The 18,786-nt window shown below is 48.0% G+C and overlaps 9 protein-coding genes across 9 annotated transcripts; 4 read left to right on the forward strand and 5 right to left on the reverse strand.

Moving 5' to 3' along the window:
• Positions 1 to 184: 184 nt before the first annotated feature.
• Positions 185 to 627, forward strand: N7525_009029 (uncharacterized protein; the record flags this gene model as incomplete). The annotated part of the gene is made up of 2 exons (XM_002563102.1): positions 185 to 279; positions 408 to 627. The coding sequence occupies 2 exons, from the start codon at positions 185 to 187 to the stop codon at positions 625 to 627; spliced, it is 315 nt and encodes a 104-aa protein (XP_002563148.1).
• Positions 628 to 801: 174 nt separating this feature from the next.
• N7525_009030 (putative transporter) lies at positions 802 to 2,681 on the reverse strand (the record flags this gene model as incomplete). Its single annotated transcript, XM_002563103.1, has 5 exons — positions 802 to 826; positions 880 to 963; positions 1,022 to 1,140; positions 1,200 to 2,369; positions 2,427 to 2,681. 5 exons carry the CDS (start codon positions 2,679 to 2,681, stop codon positions 802 to 804), a joined length of 1,653 nt encoding a protein of 550 aa, XP_002563149.1.
• A 1,242-nt stretch (positions 2,682 to 3,923) lies between these two features.
• Positions 3,924 to 5,325, forward strand: N7525_009031 (TauD/TfdA dioxygenase family protein; the record flags this gene model as incomplete). Its single annotated transcript, XM_002563104.1, has 5 exons — positions 3,924 to 4,120; positions 4,187 to 4,392; positions 4,462 to 4,953; positions 5,018 to 5,151; positions 5,212 to 5,325. The coding sequence occupies 5 exons, from the start codon at positions 3,924 to 3,926 to the stop codon at positions 5,323 to 5,325; spliced, it is 1,143 nt and encodes a 380-aa protein (XP_002563150.1).
• Positions 5,326 to 5,488: 163 nt separating this feature from the next.
• N7525_009032 (HECT-type E3 ubiquitin transferase) lies at positions 5,489 to 7,433 on the reverse strand (the record flags this gene model as incomplete). The annotated part of the gene is made up of 3 exons (XM_061214577.1): positions 5,489 to 5,785; positions 5,890 to 6,177; positions 6,687 to 7,433. The coding sequence occupies 3 exons, from the start codon at positions 7,431 to 7,433 to the stop codon at positions 5,489 to 5,491; spliced, it is 1,332 nt and encodes a 443-aa protein (XP_061069008.1).
• Positions 7,434 to 7,836: 403 nt separating this feature from the next.
• Positions 7,837 to 9,299, reverse strand: N7525_009033 (questin oxidase family protein; the record flags this gene model as incomplete). Its single annotated transcript, XM_002563106.1, has 4 exons — positions 7,837 to 8,606; positions 8,671 to 8,798; positions 8,861 to 9,006; positions 9,093 to 9,299. 4 exons carry the CDS (start codon positions 9,297 to 9,299, stop codon positions 7,837 to 7,839), a joined length of 1,251 nt encoding a protein of 416 aa, XP_002563152.1.
• A 444-nt stretch (positions 9,300 to 9,743) lies between these two features.
• Positions 9,744 to 12,080, reverse strand: N7525_009034 (GABA permease GabA; the record flags this gene model as incomplete). Its single annotated transcript, XM_002563107.1, has 15 exons — positions 9,744 to 9,913; positions 9,973 to 10,051; positions 10,109 to 10,256; positions 10,306 to 10,434; positions 10,495 to 10,572; positions 10,626 to 10,827; positions 10,881 to 10,938; positions 10,988 to 11,016; positions 11,069 to 11,103; positions 11,166 to 11,244; positions 11,295 to 11,409; positions 11,464 to 11,705; positions 11,769 to 11,838; positions 11,900 to 11,933; positions 11,995 to 12,080. The coding sequence occupies 15 exons, from the start codon at positions 12,078 to 12,080 to the stop codon at positions 9,744 to 9,746; spliced, it is 1,554 nt and encodes a 517-aa protein (XP_002563153.1).
• Positions 12,081 to 13,077: 997 nt separating this feature from the next.
• N7525_009035 (trehalose-6-phosphate synthase) lies at positions 13,078 to 15,718 on the reverse strand (the record flags this gene model as incomplete). The annotated part of the gene is made up of 3 exons (XM_002563108.1): positions 13,078 to 13,115; positions 13,165 to 15,641; positions 15,696 to 15,718. 3 exons carry the CDS (start codon positions 15,716 to 15,718, stop codon positions 13,078 to 13,080), a joined length of 2,538 nt encoding a protein of 845 aa, XP_002563154.1.
• Positions 15,719 to 16,784: 1,066 nt separating this feature from the next.
• N7525_009036 (uncharacterized protein) lies at positions 16,785 to 17,168 on the forward strand (the record flags this gene model as incomplete). Its single annotated transcript, XM_002563109.1, has 2 exons — positions 16,785 to 16,986; positions 17,047 to 17,168. The coding sequence occupies 2 exons, from the start codon at positions 16,785 to 16,787 to the stop codon at positions 17,166 to 17,168; spliced, it is 324 nt and encodes a 107-aa protein (XP_002563155.1).
• An 835-nt stretch (positions 17,169 to 18,003) lies between these two features.
• N7525_009037 (con-10 family general stress protein) lies at positions 18,004 to 18,297 on the forward strand (the record flags this gene model as incomplete). The annotated part of the gene is made up of 2 exons (XM_002563110.1): positions 18,004 to 18,129; positions 18,181 to 18,297. The coding sequence occupies 2 exons, from the start codon at positions 18,004 to 18,006 to the stop codon at positions 18,295 to 18,297; spliced, it is 243 nt and encodes an 80-aa protein (XP_002563156.1).
• Positions 18,298 to 18,786: the final 489 nt, after the last annotated feature.

Here is an 18,786-nt window from a genome sequence, read left to right on the forward strand (position 1 = left end):
CAGCAAATCTATACTTCGATCGGCTTTAGTAAAGCGGCAAGAGATAATCCCTAAAGCGGAAAGGGACAAGCTCCGAGTGCCTTGGCATTTATCCGGAACATACTCGCATTAGCATCCAGCTTCCATTAGTATATTTCATTGCATCCACAAGAAAGTGGCCTCAAAAATCCATAGTCAAACCACCATGTCGGAAAAGTATCCCATCGGAACACGCGCTGAGAGCGAGCGTCTCGTCCGCGAGTGGGGGTTCCGACATATCTTCACCTGGACAGATGGAAGGTACGTAGATCGTTCTTTTTTTCCTGCAGATGAAACATCCAAAATGGGAGAACGAATTGCATCACAGGCAGCAAATCGGTCTCACTCTCATCTGCAGATGCATGTACTGGTGCTGACCTCGCCCTCAGCAACGCCCATTATTCCCCGCACTCGCATGGCGGTCTGACAACACACCTTATCCGCCGTGGCTCTCTGACAATCACTTACCCTGATGACAATGCTGAATTATATAATGGGGAAGTTAAAAAGGAGACGTTTCGAGCTGGAGAGAGGGTTGATGTTCCTGCGGGGAAAGTTCATGAGGTTTGGATTGGGGATGAGGGATGTGAGTATGTGATTGGGGAGTAGGAAGAATGCAACCTTTGTCTTTGATGGATTCTTAAGTCTGTCCGAATTCATTGAATATTTGGATCTTCATGCTACATGAGCTCAGCTCATTGGTTTGTTCTATTTGATGTTTTAAGTCTAGTCAATAATGCCTCTATCATCTAACCACATACGTATCAGACAATGTAGTCGTGTCTAATGCAAAAATCTGAAATCAACTCTGTAGCGCAGTCGTTAGCATTCAGTTGAACAAAAGACAACTCCTAGACATACCTCTTGTTTCCAAGATCTTTGTTTTCAACGACGTATCGCGACCGCTCTTCGCTGGACATTTTATCCCAGATAGCGGCATTTTGTCTAGAATCATATATTAGCAAAAGTAATTTGACCGATTAGAGTAAACGGGCTGACATACTTGTTGCGCCTCACGTAGTATATCTTGGCAATGATGAATATCGCCATACTCCACACCGAAAGAGCCATAAGAACCCTATTTCCGGTGTGATAATACGGCTTATCTTCGGTGCGGTAGATCTGGGGCATGGCTGTTAGTTATGATGTCTTAAGCACGCAAGAACACCGGAAGCACTTACATTGTTACCAATGATGTTACTGGCCTGCACCATCATGTTGTACACAGCAGTAGCAACCGTTCTCGTCCTCACAGAGCCTGCATTGCGCGATGTAATTGCAACAATGATAGCGTGTACGTAGGGCATACCAATCAGCATGATCAGCAGAACCCAACGCACCCAAGCACTAGCATCCTCAGAAATAGTCTCCAGCGCAATCAACAGGATCAGAGCCCAGAGCTCAGCACCGACACCAAGTAGCAGCCGTTGATTAAACCGCTCAGACACCCAAGTCCACACTAGCAGATTTACAATAAAAATTATATAGGCCGGGATAGTAAGCAGGTTCGTGTTGAAAGTGCTGAAACCGAGCGACTTCAGTTCAAGGCTGATGTACGACGTAGCCGGCGTGTTAGGGATCATCCAAGTAAGGCCGAGCAGATAGATGAGCCACATATCGTAGTCCTTCAGTGCCTGCCAGAGCAGCCTGGGCGTAACAGCCTGACGATTGTGCATGGATCCCTTGCTCGGATCATCGCGCAGCACGCGATTAACCATAATTTTCTCTTCGTGCTCATTGAACCAGCCATTCTTACCGCGGAACCGGCCCGCGGTCTGCGTTGGCGAGGGCGGCATCCAGAATGCAGCGACAATACCGATCAAACCGGTGATCAAGCCTTCCAGGGCAAACAGGTATCGCCAGCCACCGGTGCCATCCGATTGGCGAATGTGGAGGAAGCCAAAGGCGAGGAAGGCGCTGATAATTGCGGTTGCTTCATATGTCACCCAGAAGTAGCTGAGCCGGATAGGCAATTCCTTGGACTTGTACCAGAATGATAGGAAGAGGATGGTGTCTGGAATAAAGCCGCCCTCGAGAAGACCGAGCATAGCGCGGGTTGCGAAGAACCCGCTCTTGTTCTGGATAAATGCCTGGCATGCGGCGATGAGACTCCAGCTTATCATTTGCACGGGAATCCAGCGATCGGGGCCGACCCATTTCGATATAAGCTGAGAGGGCAGCTCGGCGAAGAGAAATGTTAGGTAGAAGATTGTTTGGCCAGTGTTATAGTCGTTCGTGGTCATGCCAAGGTCGTCCAGCATGTTGTCTGACGTGGCTTGGACGACGTTTCCGCGGTCTAGCTGGAGCGCAAAGAAAGTCACGCAAGCAAATGTGCAAACACGCCAGTCAATCTGTGAAACGGGTCAGTTGCTGCAAGTTCGATACATGATACCATGAGTAACTCGTACCTTTTTAACCACGGCTCTCTCTTCTTGCTCTGTCCACTCAAAGTCCGGGTCCCAGCGATGGGCACCCTCATATTCAGGAATGGGCTTGTAGAACCGCGGGTCTTCGGTAGTATCGAAAGCGCAGTCGGTCTGCTTTGCTTGAGGGCCGTCATATGTTGATGAAGATGAAGACTCTGCGGATGAGACTCTCGGAGTAGCCTTGGAGTCAAAGCGCTTGGTATCGGAGGCCGTTTTATTGGCTTCTTCAACCGCCATCTCGCGGTAGCTGGGATCGGAATCCAGATTGTGGATAGAATAATAGAAGCATCTCTTGCGTTGCATGGGCATTAACACATATAAAGGCAGCAAGACGACATTGACTTTTACTTATCACGCCATATTTACCAGATGTCTCGCTTCGGTCTCTGCATATGGGTGGGCCAGGCGAAACGGTAAAGGTGTCAATCGAAACATTGGCAACAGAAAGAATTGCCGAGTATGTCGTGCACGTGTGATTTAGAGTCCCAATTGCGAACTAGTAGGGCTGACTGGGTTGAATCAGGGAGGCCTAGACTGGAAGTCGGGAAGTGTTCCCGAGGGATTGTGGATATTAGATAGCAACATCCCTAGATAAAAGAGATTCTATGCAATTAGCAATTAGCATTTGAAAGTAATCCAAGAGCCGACGGATGTTGTCTAGTTAGGTATTGGCTTGGCTGGGTCACGCAAGTGTAGTGGGAGTGACGTTAGAGCCAACGAGTTGGCGGGGCTAAATTGAGCAGGGGTGCTTCGCGACTCTAACCTGTTTCATGAAGATCTACATGATATTCAAAGTAAACGTGGTATTACACGGGGTGCGGAGTACGGAGTAGTCTATGCTATATTAACTGTATAGAACGTGGAGTATTATACCCTGTCTAAGAATATATTTCAATAAGTCCACTTGGAACATTGACTATATGCAAGTTATTCCATTCAATATAACATCTCAGTAAAGCCTAAGCTGAAAAGCAACGATATCCAAGAAGCTGCAAAAGTGTTGCGCGAGGTGAGTCGACTATCACGCCATAAGTGGATTTTGACACGAATCGTATATCCCGTAGCACATCAATATAGAGCCTACGAGTGATTCGTATCCTACTCAGATCACGATGATTGTCAGTGTACGCACGCCATCCATTTATCACGTCATCCTCATACAACCTTGGAATGCTAAGGGGACTATCATCTCGTATACAACATACTATGCAATACACAGTGTACCTTCCACCTCGCACAACCCCGCAGGCTCATCGGCTCGCTCGCTATGATCACGGAAAGTTGACACTGGCTTATTATCATTTCGTGAAACCCGCAAACCCCCGCAATGATGGCGCAATTCCTGTTCTCGGTTTGATCGTGCCGAAATGGTTATATATTGGCAGTGTTAACCCTTCATGGTATGGGGAATATACTGAGAGAATATATATGATCACAAGGGGAAATACACATATACATTCTCAGACTCACCCCTAGAACATGGCTCCCTCACTTACTGAGACAGTGGGCCTTCGCGCCCCGCCTGTTGCGCTTCCGCTGAAGTCGGACGGCGGCCACAACAAGGAGAACTTGATTGGATACAAGATTGAAAAAGAGGTCGAGATCAAGGGCACAGACAAGGTGCCTCCTGTATCCTATCCAGAATATCTGCCCGTCTGGGATAACGAAACAGAAAGGTATGACTATATCCTGGCTAATGCCGCCCCGCATCCCCATGGATATCATATCTAATAGACGTCCAGATATCCTCCTCTGCAGCATTTTGAGCACTATGACCACGGCAAAGACGCCGATCCCTCTTTCCCAGACTTATTGCCCAAAGGTCAAGTCGAGGTCGACGAGATCACTCCCTTCATTGGCTCTGAGATCCACGGCGTGCAACTAAGCCAACTCTCTGACAAGGGCAAGGACCAATTGGCCCTCTATGTTGCCCAGCGACGAGTCGTCGGTACGTGATGGGGGACATTTTAATCCCGATCCCGATCCCTCTGAGCATCAGTCTAACAAATCTATACAGCCTTCCGCGACCAAGACTTTGCATCCCGTCCGATTCAAGAGGTTGTCGACTATGCCGGCTATTTTGGCCGGCACCACATCCACCAGACCTCAGGGGCCCCCAAGGGCTTCCCAGAGATTCACCTTGTCTTCCGCGGTGCTGACGACCGAACAGGCGAGACCTTTCTGAAGGAGCGCACGAATACTATTACATGGCACTCAGATGTGACCTTTGAGAAGCAGCCTCCGGGCACGACTTTCTTGTATGTGCTCGATGGTCCCAGCACAGGCGGCGACACCCTCTTCGCCGACATGGTCCAGGCTTATAAGCGGCTGTCGCCTGGCTTCCGGGAACGACTCCACGGATTGAAGGCCGTGCACTCCGGCCTCGAGCAGATTAATGCTAGTTTGAACGGCGGCGGTATTGCCCGCCGGGATCCTGTTACATCGGAGCACCCTATTGTCCGGACTCACCCGGTAACTGGCGAGAAGGCACTTTACGTGAACCCGCAGTGTAAGTTCGAATAAACACATTTGGTGTAAGATTTAGAAAGCTGACATGTCTCGTTCTTGTGTAGTCACCCGCTACATTGTTGGATACAAAAAAGAGGAATCAGACCATCTCCTCAAATTCCTGTACGATCACATCGCCTTGTCGCAGGATCTTCAGGCTCGTATTCGCTGGAAGGCTGGTACGGTCGTTGTCTGGGATGTAAGTTATAGCACCAACCTGTTCTTTCTTCAAAGAGAGAAAAGACCCTGACCTTCACAGAACCGTCTGGCTTGCCATTCTGCCGTTTTCGACTGGGAGGATGGCCAGCGCCGGCACATCGCTCGTCTCACACCTCAGGCTGAGCCTCCCTATGAGACACCCTTTGATGGTTAGATGGGGCGCTGGAAGCCTTCAAATTCAAAATGACACGTAGCCACGATAATATCAACCCCAAATTGGGAAGAAACATGAATAACAATGAAGAATTTTAAGTATCATACTTGCATTGTCAGCGTGGATCTGGCTTTATTCCTTTGTATCATACAGAACCAACAACTCAAGCCTCCCCGCGCCTGAAACGGCTCAAAAGCCCAACCTTCCACTCGTTAAACCTCCTGGCAGAGAGCGGGAGCATTTCATTACTCTTAGTCAACGCTTGCGACATTGCTTCAAATATCATAGACGGTAACTCCAACTCTTCCACGGACAAAGGCGAGGGATGTCCAAGTTCCGGATGGAGCAGCTCATCCACATCGGGAGACGTTTGGTAGAATACCTTCATCGCTTGTTGAGCCATGATAGCACAGCCTGCACTAGAATTCGAGTATCGCATGTCTGGATTGAAGACCCAAAGCTGCCAAGTACAAATATTTGTTAGCGAGTGTCACTTGTAGATTTGGTGGTCTGCAATGCATAAAAATTGCACAGGAAGTTGATATGGAATGGAATACCACCTACCACGAGACCGCTCTTCTGGCCACAGTGAACGACGAATCGACGGGCGCTTTCTCTCTCGATCAATTCAAGTAACTGTGCAGCAACAATTGTTTCTGTTGGGTGGACCTCCCACTTTGCAACGTCTGTCTCACAGCGGGGGGCATTGGTATTCAGGGATACGCTGGCCTTCAGGAGTCGCCATCCCTTGGCGACTGGATCTTCCATGCCGATGATGGCATTGCAGTTTGTGCAGTCGAGAGTTCGTTGTGTTGAGGCTTCAATGTTGTGTATTTGCTCTTCATCATTTCCCTGGATTGCATTGCTTGTCAGTAAATTATAATTATAGCGGGAATTGGAACTATTGCGCCGGATGGAATACTTGGAAGTGAACGGGAACACATTGCATTTAAGCTCATATATAGATATTACCCACATCACATCACGCAAGGAGAATAATATAATGTAACTCTTATAATCACGCCCGCTACATTGCTCAGATAGCCGGCGCTGAAAATAGAGAACACTCTGAGTCACAAAACAGGGAAAAAGCGGCTCACACAAGTCCAGTATCGCAAACGCAAAGAGCGAAATCCATCTCCGGAGAGAGGATAACTACTCTTCTAGTTCGTGATCCTGTTCCTGTGAGAGGACCACCTTCACCCTGGATTGCAAGTACACAAAGTGCATTTCGTCCATCTTGGGCAATTGTATCGGAGGCCACCCCACCGAGATCTGAGTGGTCCCCTTCTAAGTTGCCCGGTTCCGGGGTAAAAGGTAGAATAAAAGGATCGTAGGAAAAAGAGATGTAAAAGTCTTACCTTTTTCAAACCCGTGCAGTCTGTTTCAGCCACAAGAAAAGTGGCAACGTCAACGAAGACCGTCCCGGAAACAGCCACAACGTGGCTATCCGCTCCATATCCTTTAGTTTGTGCGGTTTGTTCCTCCTTCTCGAGCGCAGAGGCTTTCTCGTCTTTCTCGTGGCCTTCATGGGGGTCAGGTTTGTGGCAGTGCCAGAAATCCATCATTTCAGCCCAGTTCCCACTTGGAAGGTCTTTCCAGATCCATCCCGGTATACGGCTTTCGCCTGGTCCCTGATCAACCGACTCGGATATCAACGAGGAGTTGAGGAAAGCATGTTCACATTGTCGACAACGAATACGAGTCGAAGTCGACATTTCCTCTGCTGTCCAGGGCGCATATTCATCTATTAGTTCATCTCGAGACGCCAGCGCCTCTTCATCGGGATCGACCTGCATGCGGAAAGAAAAATCGTAGGTAGGATCTCCAGTGCCATCGGGGTCTGATTTTGATGCTGTTCCAGAGGTAGTTTTCAACGCGCGTCCAGACCCTTCGCTAACACGTGCTGGCAGTTTGATTGTTTCTGTGACGTATTGAAATGGTCTTGATAAGGAGACTGTGACTGCTTTTCTTGATTCTGAAAGTTGGATATCTGGTCTGATTCCGTCGAAGTTTGCCGTCCGAGGAAGCGACACATAAAGGGTTATCTGGCGAATGTTCGGTAGGAATTCTGCGTGTAGGTAGAGGGGTACATCGGCATCCTGCATTGTGGAAGTCGTTGTCCCAAACAGGAATGGTGTTTGATGGCTGGCGGTGTTGGATGCTTCGAGGTCAGAAGAATAAGGGGGAGTAGGGTGAGTAAGCGAGGTGACTATCTAGGTAGCAACCACGCGGATCTGAATATTCTGGCTTTTCAAGATCCTCAGAAACATGTCGCGTTTAGATTAGTTAATGTTGGCGGTGACCTCGGCCACGATGATGTGCGCGTTTCTCAAGTGCAAACAGTGCAAAAATTCAACACGTCAATATTTACACGTGACCCCATGCATCACATCAATTATTCACTTCCATCGTAGTCGAGGACCGGCCGTCAGTCAATATATTTCCTTCATATTCATTAAATCGTATATAAATTTGAGCTGAGTGGAGTGGAAAACATATAAGCAAAACCTACAGCTCATATCCGACAAAGTTACCCCGCCAATGCTTGAACTCGGTCACAAATCGCACAGCAGCCTTCAGGAAAAAGCTATCAGAATCGCCCCAAGTCGAAGCCAGTTCCTTCAGTGCTCGAGTGGTCCTGACAAATTGTACATTGGATGAGAATTCACCATTGACAGCATTCTCAGCAACCCATTCCCAGTCCTTGCCATTCAGATCATAATCCCGGATTTGGTCTATCCTGATCTCGGGGCGCAGTTGCGCGACGTATATGCCAACACAGATTAACCACCATTGTCGAAGAAGAGAAATTTGGAACTGAGGAGGTATGAAAGGTAGCACGACACGGACTGCGTGGCTGGTCGCGAGGTTCAAAGCGAAGAACCAATCGTAATGCCCGGGCGAATCATCTGGAGCTGTTCCAACTAGCAAGGCAGCTGCAAGCTCTTGGCTCTCGCGGAACTGTTCAATTGGATTCTCGATCTTCCATGCCTTCCAGTGGTTGAGAAGCGCGGCGTTGCGGCTGACGAAAAGGGTATCGAGGTTGTCGCTGCCGGGAGTGGGGAAGAGGCCATCTAGGTCTTCATCTTTCCGGACCAGGTCGAGAATTGCAAAGAGTGACTTTGATTCATATGACTCCTTATTTTCCGAGTGCTTAGGGCCCCCCAGAGACTTATATATGTCATTGTGGCACGTTGCTGCAAGGGCGAGTGCTTCCATTCCGATTTCACGGCTGTCCATTTCAAAGGCGTACGCAAGGTGGATCAGCGGCAATCCGACTAGGCAGATGGTTAGCGCGTGCAAAGTGAGACCGGCCTTTCTTGGAAAGCATGAAAAACATACGAGAAGCCATTATAGAATCAAACATGGGCTCCTTGTCAGTAAACAGGTACTCGGCCACAACTTCCTTCCAGTCATAGCTGAGGCGGACCATTTCATCTTCAAAGAAATCCACAAACGCTCGATCAAATCTGCTTGGTATTAGCAAGTAGCCCCAAGTGGAAGAAAAGTTCAGACAAGGCCAGCAACTCACTTTCGACATCCCAGGTGGCCTCGCCAGTCGAGAATAGTTATTTCCGCCGGTGATTCCTTCCATTTAACTAGATCAGACACTTCCTTCTCGTATATCCGGCCTAAAGTATCGGCGTCTGCCCCTTGCAGAAAGGAGGAGCTCAAGAGCTGCGAGCAGGTCAATGACATGGACTAATGACAAAAACATGCATACATAGGAAGTTCGCATCACTGAAGCAATCCAATCCACTCACATGTATTAATTGGTTAGGGAAGTTCCGACAGTCGAACAGTGAGTTCTCAACATGGTTCAACTTCAATAGGTGCTTGAATGCCCGGGCCGGCTTGTCTTGAGCGGTCTCGGTCTCATGGACGCGGACTGGGGGCAAATCAATCGCCCGCGCGGGCGAGGATGAGAACAAGCCAAGCGATGGCAATGATGGCCACCGAACATTAAACATTGTGTTGATGAGTGAGCTGTGTGTAGTAGGCGTTTGGATGAATTGTTGGGAAATTGTCACGTGAAGTAGAAGTTGATATCGATGGATGACGTATGAAATTTGGGGTTATCAATCTGGTCACATGATAGGCTAATTAATTCGGTTGGGAGCGCACAACATCGAACTACTTAGCTTGTGACAGACATATGCAAATATGGAAACCACCATTTTGACGGAAAATAAAGACTGTATTAGATGGATATTGTCAGTTTAAGCGAGAAGCATGTACTAACAGTTGCCAAAATCCCAAATATAACAGCTTAGTACCATTTTGCGGCGTACTACGTAGTTCCTAGTTATCAGATGGCGAGAGAGAGCTGCCTGGGTTGTGAGAGATTCCACATAGAATTCTAGTCTTGCACTATCGAGGTACATTGTGTGTAATATATCCTCCCATTTATAAGTCTAATCCTTGTGCTGTTCAACCACTGGAATCGGCTGCTCTGGCTGAGCACCAACTTCTCCATTGAAGACTTCCACTTGGATACGGGGCCCGACGAAATTCTTGCGTCCATCTACAAACCACTGGATGACGGAAATGACGAATACAATACCGAACGCCGCAACACAGTAATCTGTTCACATCCGATCAGCTTTGTGTTTTCGTATCACGGAAAATAGAAAGTCAACTCACTCATGTTGCTACCAGTGGCAGGTAGCTCAGGGGGGAACAAAAAGAGGACAGTGGTCAGAGCGATGTACATCAACGAAACCTGCGAAGTTTTGCGTCAGTAATAACTTCAGTGGAACTGCAGAGGAAGATATCATACGATGTTGAGGGTCCAGCCGAGAATTTCTGGCAGGACGAATGAGCGCTCCGGTAACATTCTTCTTCCTCGACAGCAGTTTACTGCAATTGGCATTCCATATGAGATACCAAGCAGCACCACTGACGCTGAGACAATAGCACTGAAAGCACTTGGAGATGTTAGCAGTATCCAGAATAAAGTGTTATTCATAAGCTTACCTGGATGAGCCCAAGAAGATACAACCGAAGATAGTCACGAGAGCTAGATTGAGATAAAGCGAGTTCAAGGGGACATTTAGCGTGGGGTGAACTCGAGAGAAGAACGGAGACGCAGGGAGACCACCATCACTATAACTACTATCAGTATAATAACTACTTTTGAAATATTGAATGTCCATAATAACGTACCGTGCGAAGGCATACACCATGCGACTACTCGTCGTCATGATTGCGGTTGCAGCGAACAGAGCGCAGACTAGGGGGAAGCTTTGAATGGTGTCAGTAGAACAAGGAAGCCACGGGAGAGCAGTAAGGCCTACATCAAGAGACAGATCGCGCCTGCATTGCTTGAAGTGGCATTCTTCAAGATCGCAAGGAGCGGGGTTGCTGCAGAATCAATAATTTTGTTGATATCGCCAGCCACGAAAAGCAGTACTACAAGGAAGATCGTGCCAGTGACAGTGCCGATACCGACACAGGCAATCATGATCTTGGGTCCCTCAACCGAGGGATTGGGAATTTCTGTACTCCGTTAGCCTCAGGCCCATGATTAAGCGCAACACTTTGGAAGTTACCTTCAATCATGTGGGCGACGCCATCAAAGCCTGTAACACCAAGACCGCCTTGCAGAAGCTATGAATTTGTCAGATATGCCCATGAATTTTTGCATTAGACGACATACCCCGAGCAACCACGCAACTCCATCAGGCCCTACAAGAGTCAGTCCAAGAAAGATAAATGAGAATAGTCAGGGGAGACTTACATCCTGTTTTGTTGATAAAATCGGTGAAGACAAATCTGTCGGTTGTCAGTCTTTAGTTGAAACTAAACCATGGAATTGTCGACCACATAAGACGTACTCTCCGGAGTTATAATTTGGCGAGGCACATGAAAGTACGGTGATGCAAATGACGGCAAACCCTGTCAGAGACCAGATGACTGTAGGAATTAGTAGAAGACCTCGGACAGCTCGATATAGGGTATCTCACAAGCGCCCTTGGTGACATAAGGCATGATATTGTTCATAAAGGCGTTAATGAGGAAGGCAACAATGTTGTAGGCGAAGTAAATTAGGAATTGGTGCCAGCGCTGGGGGTTATAGCTCTGGATCAGAACGTCAGTCAGATATATGAATCTTGGAGCCGAGGAGTGACGTACCGGGTTCATGAGAGAGATCACACCCTGGATGAGCTCACTGCCCAAAAGACCAGCAGTCGCGACCAGCGCAACCCAGCCAGAGCAGTTGATCCAGCCCGTAATCCAGGAAAGAATTGGCATCCATTTGCTCCATGAAGTCACAGCGACCCAATGATACTGGCCTCCGGCGGTGGGGTATGCAGAAAGGAACTCGGCTAGAGAAGTTGCCATGCACAGATTACAGATTCCTGCAGTAATAAGACCTGTCGAGACTCATGTCAGCTCTAGATCGTGAGGATTAGACAGAGAACCAAGCCGATACATACCCCAGACGATACTAACGCTGCCTCCCGAGGGCAAACTGAGCCCCAGACTTGCCGACAAAGCGGTCCATGACTGTCCAGTGTTAATTGTTGATTCTTATGGAACCTGGTAAGATTTCGGTCGCATCACGTACATTTAGAATGGCAAAAGCAAGACCCAGCATTGAGCTTCAAGAACGAACAGAGAGATTAGCACAATCCAGGAATGTGTTTCAATTGTAGCACATACATCAGCGAGAAGTTTCGCTTCAGCTCAGACTTATGGCCCATCTGGGCCAGCTGAGCGTCATCGCTATTGTATTCTTCTTTGTCCATGGCGAGTATGTACCACAGGCAACAAGTGATGGAAAGAAGAAAATCAGACAAGGAAAAACAGGGATCTTAAGCAGAACCCGGATGAGACAACATGACGACAGATTTTCGAATATCAATTCATATTCCCAATCTACCTCTCCGCTACTGTTGTCTCCCCGCGGGGGAAGCGAGTACGGAGTAGCGTTATGTAACGGATTTGGGGTATAAAACCTCGGGACTGAGGGATACGATAACCAGCCGTGTCTGTGACTGGTCCGGCGGACCGAGAGCGGCAACTTCAGCCAGTTAAAACGCTGCAAGATTATCGGGCCACCAAGGCCCTTGATAGTCGCGAACCGACGATCCATGGGCTTGCGGCGGCAGCCCCAGTGCTTATGCCTTATTCGACGTATCATTGGTCAACTGTAGACCCACAGGCCGACTAGCGGGAAGCAATGTAACTGGGGGAAGTGGACGATCTTCGGAGGCGGATAAATACGAAAATATAGGGTGATATGCAGGATAGATGAAGATATATTAGTCCAAGGTCTTGGCCAAAACCCTTGGCTTTACTGCTTTTGTATGTTGTAGGCTTGTACGGCATTTGTCCCTGTTTCAGTGAATTGGGCCGATATGTTCAGGGAAGCGAGTCAATGTGGAGCGGTGGGCCGCAAACCTTCCAAGGTTGCTATCTCCTGTCCTATCTCTGGAGACAAATACTCCTATGTAATGTGTTGTACATACTTGATTTGTTCCCATTGTGTTTTTGTGCTTAGGCCTTGCCGTTTTTTGGCCACTAAGTAGGACTGAGCAGAACCTGGCCACGCAGAAACACCACTAACCCAAATAGAGCACGCCTCAAACATGACAGGCAGGCCTTCCCGCTCCCAAGACACCGGTCAAATGTAATTCCAACTCGCGCATAACAATATCTGGCCGTAACTAATAATGTTTCCTGCGAGTGACTCCCCGCCGCTGTTTCGTGATTTGTCTTCGCAATAATGCCGAACGTCTACCCCTAGTGGGAGGCCAGTCGCTGCAAGCAATCAAGAATGCCTGGTTTAAGGTTAGTCAACATCACCTCTCATAGAATGACTAGACTCACCTGTCACTCCATGCGTCAACATCGTCTTCGCCTCAGAGCCTTGTGAGCCTATTGTCGCTGTCATGGAGTAATCGACTTCACCGGTGCTCTCCATCTCATTGGCCCACCTAAACAAATCCTCATCCTCACGGTCACCACCAATGATCAACAAGAAGTCAGGCTTCGAGTTGTTGGAGCTTCCCGCGTAGCGCCACGCCACTTCCGCCGCGGGACGCTTGTTTGTATCAATAGGCTCAGCTATCACAGCAGATTCATAGATAACAGCGTGAATGCCCTGATTGGCACAGGCATCGTTAATCTGGTCTGCGCACTCAGCTGCGAGACGCTTGGCCATTGCTCTGTCAGCCACCGAACCGAAGTGGAAGACGATCGAAAAGTGGCGCATTTCGACCCAGCTACCTTCCATTCGTTCCTGGAAGTATGCAAGGATACAGGATACCCCTTCTCTCCACGTATCCGTCTGCCCTTCGCTCACTAACTTCTGCCATTCAGTGGCGTGCGGTTCACGCAAAAAGCACCCATTTTCGGCAATCAATCCCACACCAGCAATATGGCGGAAGTGGCGCTCCTGTTCCTCCAGCGTTCGCGAGCTTACCACGTACACGACGTTGAGTGGATCGTCTGTCAGGTCGGTCAAGGTTGTTACTGCACGTTGGGGCGTGACAAGAAACATGACACCACTCGGGGGTCTCCAGGGTGCTAATGTGCCTTCGTATTGGATAAATATCATGCGACGGCGCGCCTGTCGGTATTGATCTTTCAAACGGTCGACGGAAAGGCACGGTAGAGTGCACCTTCGGTGCGATAACTGCTCGCTGCAGACATGAGACAGCCGTTCTTTAAAGGATTTGACCCAATTTGTTGCTGAATTATCCAATAGTGATCTGTGCAGCTGCTCCCAAGCTTTCTTTCGCTCTTCCCGGTTCCGAACTAATGCCGTATGTATTGCATCTGCGCACTGATGGAAGTCCCAAGGGTTGACTAGGAGCGCATTATCTCCAAATATGGATGCACTACCCGTGAACTCGCTGAGAATCATTGATCCGTACGCCTTGTTACTATAGAGCCCGTCTTGGCAGTAAACGAACTCGTGGCTGGTCAGATTCATTCCCTCTCGAAGGCTGGTGACTATCAGCACGTCTGCTACCGTGATAAGTGCGACGTACTGTGCCGACAAGAGGTCCTGCCTGAGAAATATTAAGGGCTGATGTTCAAGGGTTGTATAGGCGGAATTTATGCGTAGAGCAATGTCGGATATACTCGCTTCCAGGTCGGGCTGCCGTGTAGTGGTGGTAACTAATTGTATCAAAACAATATCGTTCGCCCATTCCCGGTGTGTGTTTAGGAAATGTTCATAGCTTAACAGCTTCTGGCGGATCCCTCCGACATAGTCCATCTTGTCGTGGGAGATAATGATCCGCTTACCACGGTACCGAGCCAAGATAGTGTCGATCAAGAGCCTAATATCGGCTAGCTGTCTTCGCCGGTCCCATAAGGTAGGATCAATGCCGATTGGGAATGTACCCACGTTGACAAAGCGGTCGTTTAACTGAATCCCTTCATCGGTAGCTTCCACGGAAAGGACTCTGCTACAAGATCGTAGGAAATGACCGGAGTACTCGTCGATCTGGAAGCCGAGCAAGTCGGCACCGAGTAGACCCTTAAGTAGCTCCTTACCCGTGGCCAAGCACCTGAAAACTTCGGAGGACGGAAAAGCGGTATGAAGGAAAAAACCAATCTGGAGGTCGGGAACCATCTTTCGGAGCATGGCTGGGACCAACATCAAGTGATAATCCTGTACCCAAACCGAATCGCCTGTCTTGCAATGTTCCGCAATATGTTCCGCAAAAGCCTGGTTGACCCTCACATAGTAGGCCCAGGAGCAGTCCTCGTAGGCTTTACTTTTGGGGCTATCGGGAACCTGGTAATGGAATATCGGCCAGAGGATGGTCTTGCAGTGCGTACAGTGTCCATCGAAGTCACGGTCGCATACAAACACGGGCAAGGACCCATACTCGTCCTTGAGGTTTTGCTTAATGGCCATCCGATCATAGTCCTCCATTGTATCCGTTTGTGTTCCGAGCGTGCCAACCCACATTGTGTCCTTGAGGTAGCCGATATCCTCAGCGGAACGTATAGCGCTTGTTAAGCCATCGTTGACTTTTGTTGCAGGAATAATACTCCACTGAGTCGCGCCATTTGTAGGTGACCCACCATTTAAGTGCGGTTTTGAGGGAAATGGATAGCCCGTACCCTTCTTTGGTGGAAGGGGTGAATCGGAAGTAAATATGTTCTTGTGGTTTGGGGTGGCATCCGGGGTGGCATCCGGGGTCAAGTCAATTCCATGCAGTGTCTCATTGTTGAATTCACCATTGCCTCCACCCGGTGGTGAGTTCAGGCTCTGAGGCAGGAGGGGATTTGGTGATGGAACTTCAGTGCTGCATGAATTTTGGCGGGTCACAGTGTAAGGGAGAGAACTAGAAGGCGATTTGTATCAGATACGTATGCGAGGGAACCCCATGACCACATACAGAGACGCGACGAAAATCGTCATATCGAATACCTCACGTCGGAATCCAACATATGTACGAAGGTCGCAGATATTAGTATATAACCATCGAATCAACGCGATCTTGGGATCTTATAACTTTGGGGACCGACGTCATCCGGAATTACATCATTATCAAACTGAGACAACACAAGTACTTCCTAGTTTAATATCTATCTCTTACCTGTTTTGAAGCCCATCGTTTTCAACGGCTCTCTACTGCTTTAGATTGTTTAGATTGGTGAATATGTTGTACACTTGGTCATCGGTTGTGCAAACCACGAATCATCAGGAGTTTATGAAAGTTGTAGCCCAAGGGACTAAATCAACACTCCAAATATCACCTTTAGGAATTAAGATGTCCGTATGATCTAATTGGCACAGAATTATTTCTATAGAGCGAGAGCAGATCTTTCTTGTTCATCCAACTTCCCCAACTTGAAAATCCTCTAGTAGTCCTCATGCACCGCAATACACGGTTACGCCATGTCAAGGTTGACTACATGCTTTCGTGTATACAGTTAGCTAAGGGATATCTAGTTATTTAATAGAATTAGCATTGGCCGTTTATAATATTTTGTTAAAATACTAGTTTTCGTGGTCTTAAGCTTCGAGACACCAAAATTCGACATTGGACTATCTCGAGCCGTTGACACCTAGAAACTATCCCCATGCAATATAGGAGTCGTCGGTCATCGGCGATAAACATCAGTTCTCATACCGACAATGAAGCGTTCCCGATGAGAAGCCGCTGCTTACGGCCTATGATCTCACAATTTGATCGCAATAGTTGATGCAGCCAAGCTTGTGACCCATGACTTCACCTGTCATCACCCTCCGTTCTGAAGCAAGCGACATATAATTGCCAACAGGCTTTGAACTTACATATTCCATGGGTCATAATAGTTGGAAACAAGTAGCACGACCAACCCTTGATCATGCAATGACTGGTTTGACAACAGGTTTTCCGTCCAAACCGTTATATATCCTGGACGTCTCTTCCTCATTATCGGGGTCATTGATTGAACTTTGAACTTTTGAAATTTTCCCCAGAGTCTACTTCAACCACAAGATGTCGAACCGTACCGAGAGAGTCGCAGAAGATAACTACGAGAGGCAGAATGATCCTTCGCCCGTGGCCGGAACCTTCAGAGATGACTCCTATGCAAAAGAGACCAACCCAAACTTGAAAGGACAAGTCCCTGTTCAGAGAGACGAACAGCAATTTGACGATCCAATGCAACCTCCTTATTCCAATACTGATCAGCAGCTTGGTAAGTTGATGTTTTGTTAAACCAACTATATAGTAATTAAAGACCACTAACATCGTCTAGAGGAGGACGAACAAGAGGCGATTGATAAGTCCAACATCTTGAGGGGGGACCGTCTCCGTCATGCAAAGCCTAGAACCTCGAACAAGTACAACGAGGGTCCAGATGAAGAAGATCTGCCGTGATTTGCTTTTTCCACTACTTTGTATGGGATAACCAAACTACTGTTGTGGTCTTAGGCTTAGGTTGATAGTCGGGTGCCCCCCATAGTGTGCTAGTCTGAAGGTCGCTCTTTATTCTCTTAATACAACTTTCTTTACATATCTCTTCTGCTTCTTCTGTACTTCGGTCCCTGCAGTGCATAGTGCCTCGATAGAGAATGGTCTATACGCGTTATTGATGTACGAAGTCGATCCATCGCTTATACACAACCATCATCAAACGAAATGCAGCGATACAAAATATCGTTGGTCCTACCTTTGTACCCGTACTTCAACTTGCGCGGGTCAACCCAGCAAGGCGAGCCATAGGAAGCATATAGAAAACCGGTCAGTCGCACAATCCATGCATCGATTGTTCCATGCTTTTTGGTCTCCTTTCTTCCATCGGTCAGCCTATGGTCAGCCTATGAAAACATACAGATCGAACTGTATGTAACTCATAGTGACGTGTCGTTCGTACAACACAAGTTTTGATCCGGTCTCGAGCTGAGCAAGAGACAAGAAAACTTGGCATTTCCATTGCCTCATCAAGCACACAATCACTCTGCCCTGTTTCATCTATTCCTCTGAAGTCATCTGAAATTGATGTGTTTGGTATGTGGCGATGGAAATATCCAATCGAAGTAGCCTGACGTCAAAGGTGACTTCAGATCCTGAATAGCTCAAGCTTGGCGACACACATAAATAAGCGGTTAATTTACCCCTCGGATGACCACTTGTACCTTCAAGTTATCTTGCAATTATCCAAGCAATCGCACAACACTACCTAACAAAAACACTACCTTGACATACCTTCACTATGTCCGACAACCCCAACCCTGGTAATTTCGCCAACCGACCTCACGAAGAGGTGGAGAATATCGCTCGCAAGGGCGGGCAGTCTAGCCACCAGAGCGGATTCGCTTCTATGGATCCAAACAAGCAGGTTCGTAGAAGCACCTATTGTATGTACGATACCAGACTGACTCTTATACAGCATGATATTGCCTCGAAAGGCGGTCAAGCTTCAGGAGGAAGCTTCGAGCCTGGAGACCCGAGGGCTAGAGAGGCAGGCCGGAAAGGAGGTCAATCATCTGGGCAGCCTGATGAGTAGGGTGATTACATTGTCTTATTATTCTATTATTCGGTGATAGTCGTTGTCGGGAATGGCGAGTTGCTAGCACTCTCAGATAAGAAACGATAGGGGGAGCAGATGAAGATATATAGTAATACATTCGTTTTATCCATGGATGCGTTTACCTGGGTCTTCTGGTCCATCGTTTTGTATGGAAGCCATCGATCCTTTTAGATCAGTTCACTCTCACAAAGTGAGACGTGGTCAAACAGAGACGAGAATCAGAGGGTCCATTCACATAAAACGCAGAAAATCACTCGAGCAAACTTGCCATCGGCCATGTACTTTTATTGTCCTAAGTACACACATTATTTGCTAAACCCAACCCAGATCTTGACCATCCATTCAAATTGATATCCTCGAGCCCTCCAACGCTCCGTTGAAAACAAACGCCCCCAAGAGTCACCCCTGATACATTCTCCAGCTCCCCCGTCCACCACTGGCTGTCATCACTTCTTACAGCCAGGG

The sequence above is a fragment of the Penicillium rubens genome, assembly GCF_028828025.1.
Source record: "Penicillium rubens strain IBT 27055 chromosome Unknown utg000003l_segment0_segment0, whole genome shotgun sequence".
NCBI classification, from domain to species: domain Eukaryota; kingdom Fungi; phylum Ascomycota; class Eurotiomycetes; order Eurotiales; family Aspergillaceae; genus Penicillium; species Penicillium rubens.